Below are 15,000 nucleotides of genomic sequence, written 5' to 3' on the forward strand. Positions count from 1 at the left end.
TCGCATTATTGCGGAGCTCCGACGTGCATGCCGGTGTAATCTTCCTTTTCTGGTGCGTGGTGGTTCGTGCGTGTTGTGTGCCCGACTGCCGCCGCCGCCGCCGCCGCCACACGTAGACAGAGAAAGGTCTTTTCTAATTTAAATTCAGCTTCAAATTGAATCAAAACGCACTTCACTTCCCACGGCAGGAGAGTGAACCAGATTGTCGCTTAGAGCCGATGATTTGGCGGAAGGAGCTAAGGTGCGCCCAGGGTAGACAGTGAAGAGCACTTGCTCCTTGCGGTTGTTGGAATGTAAAGAGGCTGGCTTGATGATGGATAAAGCTGTCCCCGGTTGTAGGATTTCTTTTCATAACATTATCACTAATTTGATTAAGGACGGATATGAAAGCATCTTTTTCCGTTTTTGTTAACGATTTGATCCACCATTTATTACATACCGTGCAGATGGTTTTTGGAATGCTAAAAAAATGTGAAAGAATTTTTATTAAAATTACTCCAATCCTCAATCAACTTGTGGAGAAAAAACGGATCGGTTGAGTGTGCTCTGAAGTACCTCCGTCCCCTCGCTTTTAAAAGATGGAAAAGAAAATGCTCACGCACTGGTGTGTAAAGCCACAAAAAGCCCAAGGGAGAGAGCGGTATTAGCAACGTAAATACACGGCTTTTCCGCGTTCTCATCCATCTTTAAGCCATCGTCTCCGCCTTAATGCATCGCGCAATGTTCATCGCTAAATGTTTCCGACGCAAAATCCACCCCAGAAAGGGAGACAATTTCGGGAAGTAATCACTTTGCACTCCCACGATGACGCAGACGACGATGACGATGATCGGTTTTGGAATCGACGCGAGAAGAGCCTTAAAGAATGGCCGTGGTCGTAGAGCACGTGCAACCAACGCTTTGATCAAACGCTGCAGAGATTGGAGCTTGGATTGATTCAATTTTTGTTTGAACAAATAGCCGCTCAGTCAATGGGCCCTCACTCCTCCGCGGAAAACCAAAGACCAATCTAATGATGGAACGGTTTTTTAGTGAGGAAGCGAAGGCATGGGAAGAGGTATAGCCTGAGAGAGATTAACTGGGCTCATAACTTTATAACCTTTCGCTCTCTGACGGGGCTTTTCATTTCACATTTTTGCTGGTGGCTATTTTAGCTTCGATTCACCACACCACTTGATGCTTGTAGCAACATCGGACGTTCACCCCCTTTCCACCAGACGCAAACCGAAACTTGATTGGGGTTTCGGTGGATTTGTAATTAGTCAGCGAAAGGATTTTTCGGTCCTGCCCATCATCAAGCGTCCAGTTGGTCGGGGGCCCTGTCGGAGCGAGAAGATGAAAGGGCTGTCAAAAAGGACGTTGGTTGATTTTGATCTAAATTGTGTTGCCGCTTAGCCCAGAGGCGCTTCATCGTGGAATGGCAGCTTCGAAATTGGAACTCTTTCCTGAAAAATGAACTGCTGCGCCCTTCAGCCAACTATTCGTTTGATTTTATGAATTTGACATCACTCTCTCGAGGTGTGTGGCTTGTGGAAGTGGAAACAGAAACGGAGCACCAGTTAGCTTCTCTCGTTAGCATCGTTACGAGCCAAGATTAGTCGGGCACGATGAACGTTCGATTTAGTCTTTAAAATTATGCACGAACTCCGAAGCGTCCTCGGCGCGCACCGGTGGGACTATCTTTAATCTTGTGCTGCCGCCATGCTACTAGACTCTTGGGAGCTCCGAAATGTTCAGAAGCGGCTGCTGTTGCGCTACCGTTTGCGAAACATGATTTTTCCCTTGTCGGCTTTTTGGAAAATGGCCATCACGAAGAGAGATCGGAGGTGGAGGGGGGGGGGGGCGAGTTACAGAAATTGCAAATTTGACAATCTGCTTAAGAGATTATTTGGGGGTGAAAGTGCTTCCTTCGCACGTACAAGGGTTTAGTGTGCCGGGAATGGGCCCCCGTTACGCCTAGTTAAAGCGAGCAGCGGCCGGTGAACATGCTCTAGTCCTAGTTTACGCTCGAAGAGGCTCACCTGTACCCTGCTCGTCGGACGCATAAATGGACTCCGGAATGGAATGGAGTTGCTGTCGATATCGGCGCATTATTTTCAACGTGGACGCTTATACCGTCCTTGTGTGTATTGAGGGCCGGTATTCCGGTACATAATTCAACGCTTTTCAGCTCCATTCGTCATGGAAAATTGGACTTTTTTTTTAAATCCGTAAGATGCATTTGGGCGATTTTTTATTTGGCTCGGAAATCCTTCTCTCGCTGGCATGTGGACATGCGGCTTAAGAAGGGACTATTGAAAGAAATGGAAATAAAAGGGAAAGAATTCTCCATCACCGAATCCAGCACAGCGAAGCGAAATGAAATTATAAAACGTTGTCCTGTGTTTTAGATATTGAACGAAAAGAAAGGGATTGTTCCATGTTTGGCTGTGGCTGTGGTGCAAAAGAAGAACAGAAAGAAAGCGAAACTCCCGCATCGAAAAGCATCTGCTGGAGCGAAAGTTGCCGCTGGAGTATTTCAATTTTTAATGACGCGACCCCGTTTTCGCTTCTCGAGAGTTCTGGCGGTGAACCGGGAATCGTGGAAGGAAATTAAATTTCCTTCTCGCCCATTCTTTGCTGCCGTTAAATCTGAAACACCTAGTTTTGGACGGGGCCAGATTTGGAAGAAGTTTTCGTACGCGCTCGGCCGTCTCGTTATGTCTTGTCCTACATTCCGGCCAGGGGTCAGATCGTGAGAAAGTCCATCTGTTCACACGCCACCGTTAATGGCGCCCCGTGGTCGGTGTTCTACTGGTGGTCCATTCTGTAAATTTTAACTGATTACGGAGTGAAATGTCCTAGATGATTATTGCTCTGGTGTTATCAACGTTTTATGAAAGGAATTTGAAATATGACTCCCCATTAGGGTGTCGAATGAGAGCGAACGATCGCGCAAAAGTCCTTCTTTCTAAATCGAAAACCCCTCTTCTAAATTAGTTCATTAGTTGGTTGTCCACTCACAAAGGCACACACATACGGGGTCACAGGTCACATTAAACTCGGGAGCGAGCGAAATCGAAAATCAACCAATTTTCCCACCAACATATCGGCCAGAGCCTCAGAGTGAGAGAGCGGGCCAACTGGATTGCAATCATATATTTTCCCATTAGAACTGTTCTGCTCGACAGCACTTTCCATTCGCCATTGACCGAAAGGGTGAGGAAAAGGACCCCCCGACACGTGATGGCGATGGCAGTGCTGGTGGCTGAAACTTTAGTGATTGTAATTAAGTTGACAATCTTAATTAGACCTCGAGCTCGATTGCTGAGTGAAATTCAAGAGTGTGCCAGCAGGGGGGCGAAGTGGACCACCATCACCACCCATACCATCCCATACGATAGAAACCGAATGCATTCTGGTCCCGGAGCGAATCATGCTGCTAGAAGTAATTACAGATAACGAGCATGCGAGCGAGCAAGCGACCAGAAGGAGTGAAGAGGCTCCATCCAGGCTGGCGAAAGAGTGCTGCACACCCTGAAAAGGGGCACGGGGTACGGAGGGCCGGGAGGCCATCGAAAAGGGCATCGAGGGAGAAGATTAGTGGTGTTTCTATCGTGTTTCATTCCGTGTCCGCTGCCTTTCCAATGTTCGAACGGTGTGTGAGTGAACCCTTGCCAAAGGATCAAAACCCTCTTCAGCTCTATTTAAATCGATGATGGACATTGGTCTGTTGGTGGTGGGTCCTGCTGTGTTGGCAGAAAACGTGAGGTTTGCCCATTCAGTTCAGTTCAGAGGTTGGTTAGTTGCTCTCTCTCCGTTGCTCTTTCTTCTCTCTCTTTCTCTCTCCCTCTCTCTCTCTCTCTCTCTCTCTCTCTCTCTCTCTCTCTCTCTCTCTCTCTCTCTCTGTCACACTCAACCCCACTCACAGGGGGTGCAATTGATATATTTAGGTTATCGAAGTATCGATTTTCCATTGGTGGTGGTTTGCCTCTCTATACCGTGCAAAGGCTCGTTAGAGGTTCGTTCGTTCTTTTCCTCGTGGTTCTGGGTCCTTTAACTACATTACTTTTCATTCCTAGGCTTCCCACGCTTTGGAGCCCGGTTTGGTTTTGTGGAGTTGGGGCCTTCTCCCCCTTAACTGGAAATGGATGGATGGCTGAGCAACCAGCCGATGTGATGTCATGCTCCACATAGATAACCGGTTGGCGGAATCCGGCCGGCCGGCCGTCCAGTTTGGGCACGCTTCGAGCGTCGATGATGAATCAATTTACGGAGAAGCTTCGTGATCGGGAATGGAATGGTTGGAAAGTTGAATCAGGAAAACTGTAGAACAGAACTTGGTTTGTATTTATCCAAGGATTCGGCTTTAGTAGTTGCACTAATATTGACGCACGATAAAGAACTCCACTCCGTCCACGAATGTCCGAAGTATCCTTATCAATGGCCCAGTTGTGGTAGACACTCGACGTCATCGGCCGAATGTGGAGAAACTGATAAAACTGAAAAGCCGAACTTGTGGGCGTGCTTCCCGCGCGAATTGTTTGCATAAAATTTGGTGTTCACACTGCTACTGGTTCCCGACCATGTATTTCCTCTCTCCGCATCCCAAACGAATGATTTGGCAACAAAAAATAATGCAATTATGGGCTGCATATGCAAATGCTGCGCATACTAGCTTTTCCCGCCCGACCGCGGTTGATACGTGGATTAATTTATGCAAAACGGCAGTTTTTTTTTTGTTTATTTTCCGAAAGCGAAATCAAATATTAAACTCCTGGCATATGTACGCAGAACAGGTAGTTGACCAGCACCAGTCCGCGAACTGGTACTACTGCATCAAATTGGTGTAGTTATCGTGGCACTAATGAAGTAAAAGGATCGTAATCGTCCACGTTCTAGCGTGTTCTGAAATGGTTTTTGATGCAATTATAATGGGCTTTCGATTTTTAGTCTAGGCCTAGCGAATGCGTGATGCATAATTGAAAAATACCTTTCAACCCCTTCCTGCGGGGGCAACAAGCGGTGAAGTTATCAATTATTTTGCAAAACTCCAACTCTACGCTACCATTTTTGGAGGGATCGAATTTCAATTACCGCTTGTTAGGCGGTGATCAGCATTGTTACCGGGAATTGAACACAACACGCATCTATGGTTGTTTTTCCCTTTCAAATTCCCATTCCAACTGTTGTTCTGGTGGCGTTGAAGTTGTATTTTGCCACAAGAATCTGTTCGCTGTCCGGGTGATCCGATGGCTGGGTACGCGCTCTCCCTCTCCAGCTTGTAATTAGGAACTGGCAGATGTGTGTTAGCACCTGTCATATGGGGACGAGCACGAGGACTGTAGTAGCGGTTAGCTCGCTTACGTCGAGATGGGGATTAGGTCGTACTCAGTACCGGTGAACCAACCACCACGATACGAAGGAAAGGTAGATTTTGCGCAGCTGTTATAAGCAAAATGTGCCAATTTGCTTCGTACACTGTCGTATCTCTGCTCGTTGCTCTATCGGGCATGTAAAACCTGAAGACGACTAACTTCTTGCCACTCTCGCCCTAATCCTGTCCCATCTCTGCCTTTCCTTTTTATGCGTGAGCATAACAGCAACTCTTTGGCTTTTATCACCTGTATGTGTGGCCTCTGACGGTGTCTCCATGGAACCGACCATTCGAGGAATGTTTAAAGCAGCGAGCGAGACAAGCACACAAGCTCACCGGAGGGATTTCCTGACACGTGAAGCTGTAGCTGGATTGCTTTGAACCCGGTACTGAGAACTCATTTCGTTCCGTAGCTTGGATTTAATCTGAGGTTTCATTTTACGGAAATGATTTCCTGTGACAGTCTTCTCTGGAAGCAGCGAGTAATGCCAATTCTGTGATTCCTTGAATTGTTCCAATTTAGATCAAGGTTGGTTTTATTTTTAAAAATCCACGAATCAAAGCTAGCTGGCCTTGCTTGTTGTGCCGTGCGACAATTATTCGATGTCGAGCTGCCATCGTCGGTTACTGTGATGCACATAAAAATGTTTAACTTAGTTACATGCGCCGGTCCTCGACGGCATCGATCTAGGATCGCTCCGTGCAACTTGTCACCAACCAGCCCGGTGGTGCTGGTGGTTGAGGAGCACGGCCACCGGCACTGGCAACGGCACCGATGCAATAAACATTAAACATAACGATGGCACAGGCTGGAATCTCGCACGATATGGGACGACAGTCCTTTGAACCGCTACCAGGCCACCGGGGGCCACTGGTAGCCTTTTTTTTATTGAAGGCAATAAAATCTAACTCTCGTAAGCATGCGCACGCTGCTGCTGCTGCTGCTGCTGCTCTTCTCGGTGCAATCGAAGACTGTGACCACCGGAGCAGAAGCAGAGTAGCAGCCTCAAAACTATACCCCCTCTCCCGGGTGTGTATTTGTGAGGAAAAGGTTTCCCCAAAAAAGGGAAAAGGCTCAACATGAAACCAAAGGGCCTTGTCGTAAAATTTCCTTAATTTATGTGTCGCTGCAAGGCCGACGGCTGGACCAGGGGATGAAAAAGGGGGGCCTATCGTCATCGTCAGAACCCCGGGCTGGAGGTAGTAGTGGTGGTGGAATGTCGCATGCCCGATTGAGCTGCTGAACAGGCACAAAAGAACGAAACTGTCACGCATCATTAAGCTTATCCTGGGCTCGAGATCTTCTCGTTGTCGCCATCGCCATCACCCCCTGGATCTGCTAATGGTCCTCTCCAACTCCCCGGTCGTATGTGTGCGTGACCGCGTGTTGCCCAAGGTGGACGAACATGATTCATTGCCAGAGGTGTGTACCCTCCCTCCCTACCTCTCTCTCTGGGGCTCTCTCTGATAGCTGGCATAATAAAGCAATTACCATAAATTTGACAATGTCAATTGGAATTTAAACATAATTTGCATATAATTCATTTCACACCGGACCTGTGAAACACACACAAACACACACACACACACCTCTAGGCCACTCTCCGTCGATGCTTTTGGTGTAGATTGGCTAGAAAGTTAACTTCCGGTTCCAGGGAAAACCAGCCAGCCAGCTAGCCAGCCAACCAGTGCGCCACCATCGCGCTGGTGGTCTCTCGGTCAAGCCCACAAACCACCACCACCACCAAACACGACCACCGTTTCGAGCCACAACACAGAGAGAGAGGGAGGAGGGCTCGCGGCAATGAAATTAGCTCCGATCTCGTGACAGGGAATGGTGGTGGTCCACACTCACTCCTGGGCCTGGTGTCAATACTCTTTAAGCTAGCCAGTGTTTGGTTGGGCTTTTGTTTGGTTTCCTCTATGGCTGTGTATGTGTGCAGGTGTGTATAATGTAATCCAACCTCCCCTCCGATCCGATGATGTTAACCCGATAAACCTGATCCCGGTGCTAAACCTCCACTTCAATCCACACTCACTGCTCCACAGCCTTTGACCGGTGCTCGGTGCGTCACGCTTCGGGTGACTCAACCCACCTTCGGATGGGTTTGGTGTAGGAGTAAAGGAAATTAATTATACTATTTGCACGGCGGCCAAATAAAATTTGTTCAAATTAATATTGGTGGTATTCGGTTACCAGCCACCAGCCACCACCGCTGGCACCCCTCTTACTTACTCTCCTAGGGATCGTAGTTTGGTGCCAGGGAAATGGTACACCCCTTCATTGGAAGTCAGTTTTGTGCGCAAAACGGTTACGACTGTGTGCGAATACCGGCCGGCGGCCGGTTGGGTTAGTTGGTTGGTTGGTGGCAAAAAAGCGATCCTTTAATTATTCATAATCGACACTTTGGAGCAATTTACGGTGGGATGGGAATTGGGTTGGTGGCACTACAACATCAGGGAGCCGTCACGCTTCGGCTTCCATTTTGTCAAGTAACCGTGATCCACGACAAGGCACCTCTGCTCCGTTGTTGGTCTCGATGGAGGCGCCTTGCACCGCATAGAAGCGCCCTCTCTTTTCTTACACGCTAAGCACATTTGCTTGGTAGGCCAAGGAATGAATATTAATCGCAACAACCACAGCACCAGACCGACGACGACAACGATCAGAGCGCGCGTTTTTTCTAATTGATTGCGTTGAGAGGCGCACCCGAAACCCCATTACGGAATGTTCATGTACCACGCGATGTGTGGCGCGGCCGATCCGATGTTGCGATTGCACCACTAATAAGCCCCATTATTCACGGATTATTTGTGAAAAAGGGTAGCGAGAGACGATGATGGATGATGGGAAGCACGAGTGAGGCCACCATTTTGCTGAAAACCACGTGTCTTCACGCCAGCACGCCAAAAATTGTTCTGTTTCTTGGGTGTTTTTGCTCGCATTTTTGCCAACACAAACCAAGGCACATTTGTAATGTACATTCGTTGATCATCATTTGTGGTGGTCTCTCTCTCTTTCTGTCGTGGGAATCTGACACTCAACATTCATTGTTAACACCCTAAACCACTGACGGCCCCAGTGGAACAGTTTACATTTCATCGATCGATCGATCGATCGATCGTTCAGCGGTTTGAATTTACTGTCTTCGGAGACGGAGCGTGAGCATCGAAAAATCCCTTCCAATGACGGTTCGGGCATGAAAATCGAACCTTGCTCGTATGAATCATAAATTTATGAACTCTCTCCGAGTCGGTGGCTCCGGTTGGTCCGCTTTCCATAACTGGTGCTGGTGCACCGGCACCAATGTGCGCCCCTCGAGTAACTAGTGACCTCAAAATAATACATTCACTCCGTCTCCATCGGCGACGGTGCACTCTTACTCGGCTGTCTGTGGTGTACGCGTACGCGGTGCTGACTTCGCTTTCGGAAGGATATATTATTCACCAAACTCGGAACCGAGCCCCCCCGTTGGTCCCGGAGTCACGAATGCAGTTCGTCCGATGGACGGTTCGGTCGTGCATCGAGGACCAAGGACCAAACGTAGTGCTGCTGCTGCTCAATAATTCAAACATATTGACGTGTGTTTTTCCACCTGCGCGAGCGTCTCCCCGTTTCCCGAGGAGAGTCGATTGTCGATCGACTTCGTTCCGGGTGCCGTGTGCCGTGTTTCTTTGCGCCACAATCCTTGGCACGCTCGGGAGTGTTGTTCTTGTCCGGACCGGAATCGGTAAGAGGCACATTAGTACAAAGACACAAGTCGTCGTTGTCGTTGGCCCTCGCTAGTTGGAGGCTCAGCAGTTGCTTCCTGGAATTCATGAGTTATTTAAAAATGGAGCACGGAAGAGAGAGACCGCCTTGCTAACCCACCCCCGGCAGAATGGAAGTACGGACAGCCTAACAGTCAGTGGCATTAAGAGACGCCACGCCACGAGGCGCCCAGGTCCCGGGACCTGTAATTTGCTTCGGAAGTGATTACATCACGGACGACGGACCAACCGCTTTTTGGGGCGGCCATGTCGGCGATGGCGCAAGTGGAGATGGATGGATTATGGCTATGAAGCAATTTGGCTCACGATCACTCTCGCCACGAGGCCGGGTAGTGCGCGCCACGAACACGTGTCCCGTGGCAGCCCATCGACAAGACGGCAATTTTCCCACAATGTAGCGGCGCAGCCACTCGACGCCATCGGCACCAATTGCCCCAGTCCACTGGCGGCCTCCTGTCACGAGCTACGTTCGGTTGTAAAATCCGTTATGTTCTCCTAATTGTATGCTGGGCCTATAGAGAAAGGGAGAGAAAGCGGCTAGCTCCTTCGTGGCCTATTGTGTGGCCTCTCACGGTGGTTCTAGTAGAGAGCTACCGAAAAGATGGGTCCCCGGGAAGATGAACTTTCGAATCGCGGAGCACCTTTTCCGGAACGATGGAAGGTTGATAATTGGAAATTAATTTCATTTAAACGGTCCCTTTCTTGCTTTAACTGTGTTAAAGAGCCGCAGCCGGAAAGGGGAAAGAAGGTAATCATCATCGACATTGAGGAATCCTTTCCGAATGGTGACAGATCCTGTCAGCCGGTCCTGTCGGCTGGCAAATTATAATGTAAAACTGCTAAATCATTCAGCTGCGTTTCAGAGCTGCGGGACCTAAAAAGGAGGCGTGCAGCCAGAAGGGTTATCGATCGCTTTCGGTATCTTTTTTGGATCGAACGTACCGGGCTGGATATGTCATTAAAGTCTTAGTTCAAGGACAGAGAACCGTAGAGTTTGGTCGTGCTTTCATATTCAATTGATATCTAGCATTCCATTGGTAGCCATTTAGTAAGCAGGGGCCTGGAAAGACAATTGCTGTTCGATCATCCGGATTGCAGAACCTTGGTCAACTTTAGCTTTATTATTAATTCTAGAGGCAGCAGAAGCCACAATATATTTAGCTGTGAACCTTTTGATTAAGATACTCGCTTCGTTACTTGTTGCTCGCCGTCTATTCCTGTTAATCACCAAGATCCACAAATTGAATTCGATTAAGACAACACACACACAACCGGTAGAGAGAGAGAGAGAGAGAGAGAGAGAGAGAGAGAGTCGGAAAGATTTGTTTTTGGTGGCCAGACACCAGCCCACAACTTCATCTTCATCCTGCTGCGGTTGATGGCTTGATTTTGTGAAAACCAATTTTTCACTTCTGGTCCCTCCCACTCTGCTGCTGCCCCTCTTCTCCTGTCTCCAGTGAAAGAGTGGGAGTCTCTCGCTAGTGTCTCGCACCGGAGCGAGCTGGCTAGAAATTATAATTAAACAAACATCTTCCGAGAAATTGAACACCAAACCGACACAACCGACACACCGGGACGGCGGCAAATCCCAGGGATTGAGTTTTCTTTGCCAAAGACAGAGACACCCTCCTGGATGTTCCTGCAAAACTTTCCGGCCCTGGGCCGGCCGGCAAGGAAACGGAATTCATTTCCTTTTAACCACAAAAGCCTCCGCAAACCAAAACCGAGCACACGAGCGCACCAAGCCAAGCGTCTGTCTGTAGCCCACGCCCGACACCGACACCGTTCCCCTTTCCTTCATTGCCTTGACAACCTATTCCGACCACTGTTGCTGTCGGTGTCTTCCAGGAATCGATTCGAAGGCGATAGTCCCTCCCCCTGAAAGCCCGACACAAACACAACAAACACAATGAATGTGTGGCTCATCGTTGGTTCCCTCGGCGCCACTCCGGGGAACCTCTCGGGTCCTGGCCGCCACCTCACAGCACACCCTGGTAGGAGGTCTTGGAGAATCAGAAGGGTGCCAAGCCGGGGAAATGGTATTAGAGAGTGAAGCGTAGCGTGGCAGCTACAGCTCAGAAAAAGGATAAGATTGTGTGTCTGAGGCGGCGAAATCAAACATCTTCCAGGCCCAGAACCGGACTCAAACTCCTCCCGGAGTAAATGCCCGGTGCTGTCTGTCTGTCGGGGTGTTGCTGTCCCTGCTTGACCACCACCACCACCGGATAGCACCAGTATCCGGGCATGGATGAAGCCTTCACCCAGTGTCGGACAACCATTTGCAAGAGTTATGGTCTCGGGCGCCCACGAAAACCCCCCTCTGAAATGTCGTGTCCATCGTTATGCTGTCGTCTGGCGTTGACACTCCATGAGGCCCCTTGCATGGAAAAGCCTTCCTCTCCATCGAAGATTAGTTACTTAATTAGGTTTCTCTTTGGGCGATAAGGTTTCTCCTTGGTGTGTCCAGAATGATGCACTCTCTCTCTCTCTCTCTCTCTGTGGGAGCCTTTGGCCACAATCCGAAAACGATATGTGTCTGAGTGTGATGGGTGTTTGTTTCATTTCCCCGAACGAAAGCAATAGCAATCGCCCCTTCGAAGCAACATAATGAAAATGTGATGATATCGAAATGACACCAACGAGGGACAAACAATGGCGACCAAGAAACAATCAGGAATTCATTGCCAGAACAGAGACCACTCCGGACCCCGGATGGGTTGGGCTGGAATCATGAAGCAATTCTTATGCAACACACTCGTCGAAGCCGATCGATCCCAAATCCCGTTCTGCCGCAGCACTAGCGCTGAGACACTGGAGGCTTCGAAAGAAGATTTTGGTATTCGAAAACCACTCGATGGTATTTCTCTGATGGCTTTTTCGAGTGGCACAAAACACTCGCTCACACAGCTCGCTTGCATGTAAGAGGACACACCACACTCCAAAGACCACCAACACCAAAACCACAGATGAATCGGCACCAATCCCAGTGTCCGGCATGATGATGAAGTGTGTGCCTCCTGTGTATCTGTGCTGTAACCAGCTTAACCAGCTCTCTACGAAGCCCTTCAGATCGTTCAAACTCTCGGTTGGCTCTCGGATTTCAGGAGCGACAAAAGCGCTTCTACCATTTTCGTATTGAAAGCCGGCGGCAGCGACACAAATCCAGGAAATGTGTATGTGTCTTTCCGGACTTGTGCAGATAATGAGCGCTGAAGGGGAGAAAATTGAACGATTGAAGTGGCCAGTGGCCATCGGATTCCTCGTGCGTGCTCCTTGCTTGCGGGACTAGCGTGTTCTGGATCTCGGAGTATAAATAATGCGAGATGTGTTGTCAGTGATAAGATAACGGAGACGACCGAAATTTCGGCAGGAGGGACGCACAGGCATTCAGTCCAGTTGACCAGTCTTGCTTGACCGGACCCGGCTTGGGGAGGACCGATGGAGTCCATCCATGGACGAATGGAGCATCCATTTTGACGAGGGACTTAAGGCGAGACTTTTGGGTTTAACCGGAAGCTCAAGTATTCGCAAGGAGCGTGAGGGGCGCTCTGACATTATCGGCAAACGAAGAAACAACAGACAAATCGCTCACACAAATTGGGTGGAAAATCTATCGTCCCCGACAGAAGGAGCATCCATGTCTTGGTTTCCTTGGTTTGTGGAACATCACGACATTACCGGTCGTTCGAGTTGGAATTGATCTTGTTGAACGACCATTTATGATGAACACACATGCTTCTTGTTGGCCACTCGATATTTCTATTAATGCCTCGTATTTCACTCTTCACATTCGAACCGCCTTGTGTAAAATGAAATATTCGATCCAATTTAGAGAGACAGAGATGATTGACACCTCGTCCTCGAGGAGAAATCGATCCCAAAATGGTTCTGGATTGATTAAAAAGCAAAATCCTATCCGGGCACGTGGGGTTCATATCCTGCCGCTGCTGAATTCCGAGAAGTGCGACTCCATTTTGCCATGGCCCACTCAGTTGCAGATCTGATTAAGCTTTTGCCCGCTGGCTGCCGGTTCATCTTCCTCCGCGCAGTCACCGACTTTGTGTTCTTTTATGTTTGCTCCGTGGCCCGATCAATGGGACCGCCGAATGGGACATCGGAAAACAAATCACAGCGGGAGGTTGCGTCCTGTGGAGATGGAAGGGGGGAACACGCACCCACACACAGTGTCGTAACAAGTCAGGCACCGGTCGCTCGCTGCGTTAGTGTCACTGCTGCTTCCGCATCGGTTGTCCTTTTCGATTAAATGTTTTTCAATATCCGGTCCAGCGGCGGCTGCCGCGCGCTAAGACGCAAATCCATCCAAGCGCCATCGTGATCTCCTTTTTGGGACCCAGTGGCATCCTTTGGGCGTTTCATTCTCTGTCTCTGACGGAAAATAGAGTCCCAGGATCTAACGAACAGCAGGGAAGGGATCGAGGGGGCGAAGGACATGAATAAAGAAGCGAACATCTTAGCGCTCAGCAGCACATCGGCTTAACCCAGCAATACCTTCACTGTGAAATCGTTTAAGTGGACCGACATGATGCCGAAATGGAACCATTTCATCCAACAAAAGGCGGATGCCGGATGACAGTTGAGACAGCTCCGCTTATCCTATCCTTTTCTTTTTGGGGAGGCGCTGGGTATTTATCTCCTTAGAACATTGCATTTTTTCCTTTCCGAATGAAAATTGATTGTAACCTTTTTGTTCTTAAGCCCTCATACTCTGCTAGATATGGTGGTGACCGCACTGGACGCGGTTGCTCTAAAGATTGTTGCTGCTTGCTGAACGAAATAACCGAGCAGAGCCGAAGAAAAGGAGTGTGTGCGATTATTTTTCTGTGTGTTCGTATGTTCGTCCCTACAGAACGATTGTATTTTTCTGTTATTTTTATTTTCTGTTTTCTTCTGTTTTGTGTTAATGTGTGCCGTGTTCTTTTGAGGCTACGCCGAGGCGAGCGCGCTGGCTTGTGGAGTTGATTCGTTGCTGAATTGCCAATCGCGCGCTCTTTGTATAAAATTTTGCATTTTACGTTTTCACCGTTCTGTGTTTGATTTTTAATATGCTGTGCCGTTTTCTTGGTGCCCCCCCACACAGGTGTGTTCTTTTCTCTGTACATAAGCCTTATCAATGTGTTTTTTTTTATTGCTCTCAGCGTGAGAGCGTGGCGTTTGCAGCGCTTAATGTGACGAAAGCTCCCCCTTCACACGAGGCTCTCCGTTTAATTGTTGCAAAGAAAGACAAGGAGATTGAGACATTGCAGTATTGGAGAAAATTAGGCTAGCAACAGTTTGTAATTTGGCGGTGAGCTGTACGGAACGGAATCTCGGAAACCAAATTTCGTGCGTTTTTCCTGCGCTCCCTTCGTCATTCGTTTTTCTTTGTCGTTGTGCCACTGTGTCCCGTTGCTTTATCGTGCTTTTCTGTTTTCGTCTTTCTTCCTTCCACAGGGTGCTGTTTTGTGACGTTTTACACGCGAAAAGCGGCCCTCAAAGCGCAGGACGCACTGCACAACATCAAGACCCTCGTCGGGGTAAGTATTCCCTGGTTGCTAATGTCCCACCGGTCCCACCACCACCACACATTCCGAAGCCAACGCAAAACACCACAAAACATAGACCGTGGGTACTCCTTTTTCACTTCGTTACTCGTTGCCTTTTTTTTCTCGTGATTTCGTGGACACATGTTCTACGTGTATTGTGTGTATGCGTGTATGTCTGTGGTGGTGCCTTCATCGTTACCGTTTTTTGGCGTATTGACATACCTCTCCATAGTCCCGGGATTCGTATTCAACGAAAGAAAAGAAGGTGGTCCGGTTGTGCATGTTTTCGGCAGCTTCTTCCACAAACCAAGTGCCTCGTGGTGCTTGTGG

The 15,000-nt window shown here is 48.8% G+C and overlaps 1 protein-coding gene across 5 annotated transcripts in view; it reads left to right on the top strand.

Moving 5' to 3' along the window:
- LOC126581410 (CUGBP Elav-like family member 2) overlaps positions 1-15,000 on the top strand; it is a 218,982-nt gene that overhangs the window by 116,797 nt on the left and 87,185 nt on the right. For all 5 annotated transcript variants that reach the window (XM_050245030.1, XM_050245033.1, XM_050245032.1 and 2 more), the window contains one exon: positions 14,579-14,661. In XM_050245030.1, coding sequence (XP_050100987.1) covers positions 14,579-14,661 — 83 coding nt within the window. The remainder of the gene's footprint in view (positions 1-14,578; positions 14,662-15,000) is intronic.

This window comes from Anopheles aquasalis, chromosome 2 (assembly GCF_943734665.1).
Source record: "Anopheles aquasalis chromosome 2, idAnoAquaMG_Q_19, whole genome shotgun sequence".
NCBI classification, from domain to species: Eukaryota; Metazoa; Arthropoda; class Insecta; order Diptera; family Culicidae; genus Anopheles; species Anopheles aquasalis.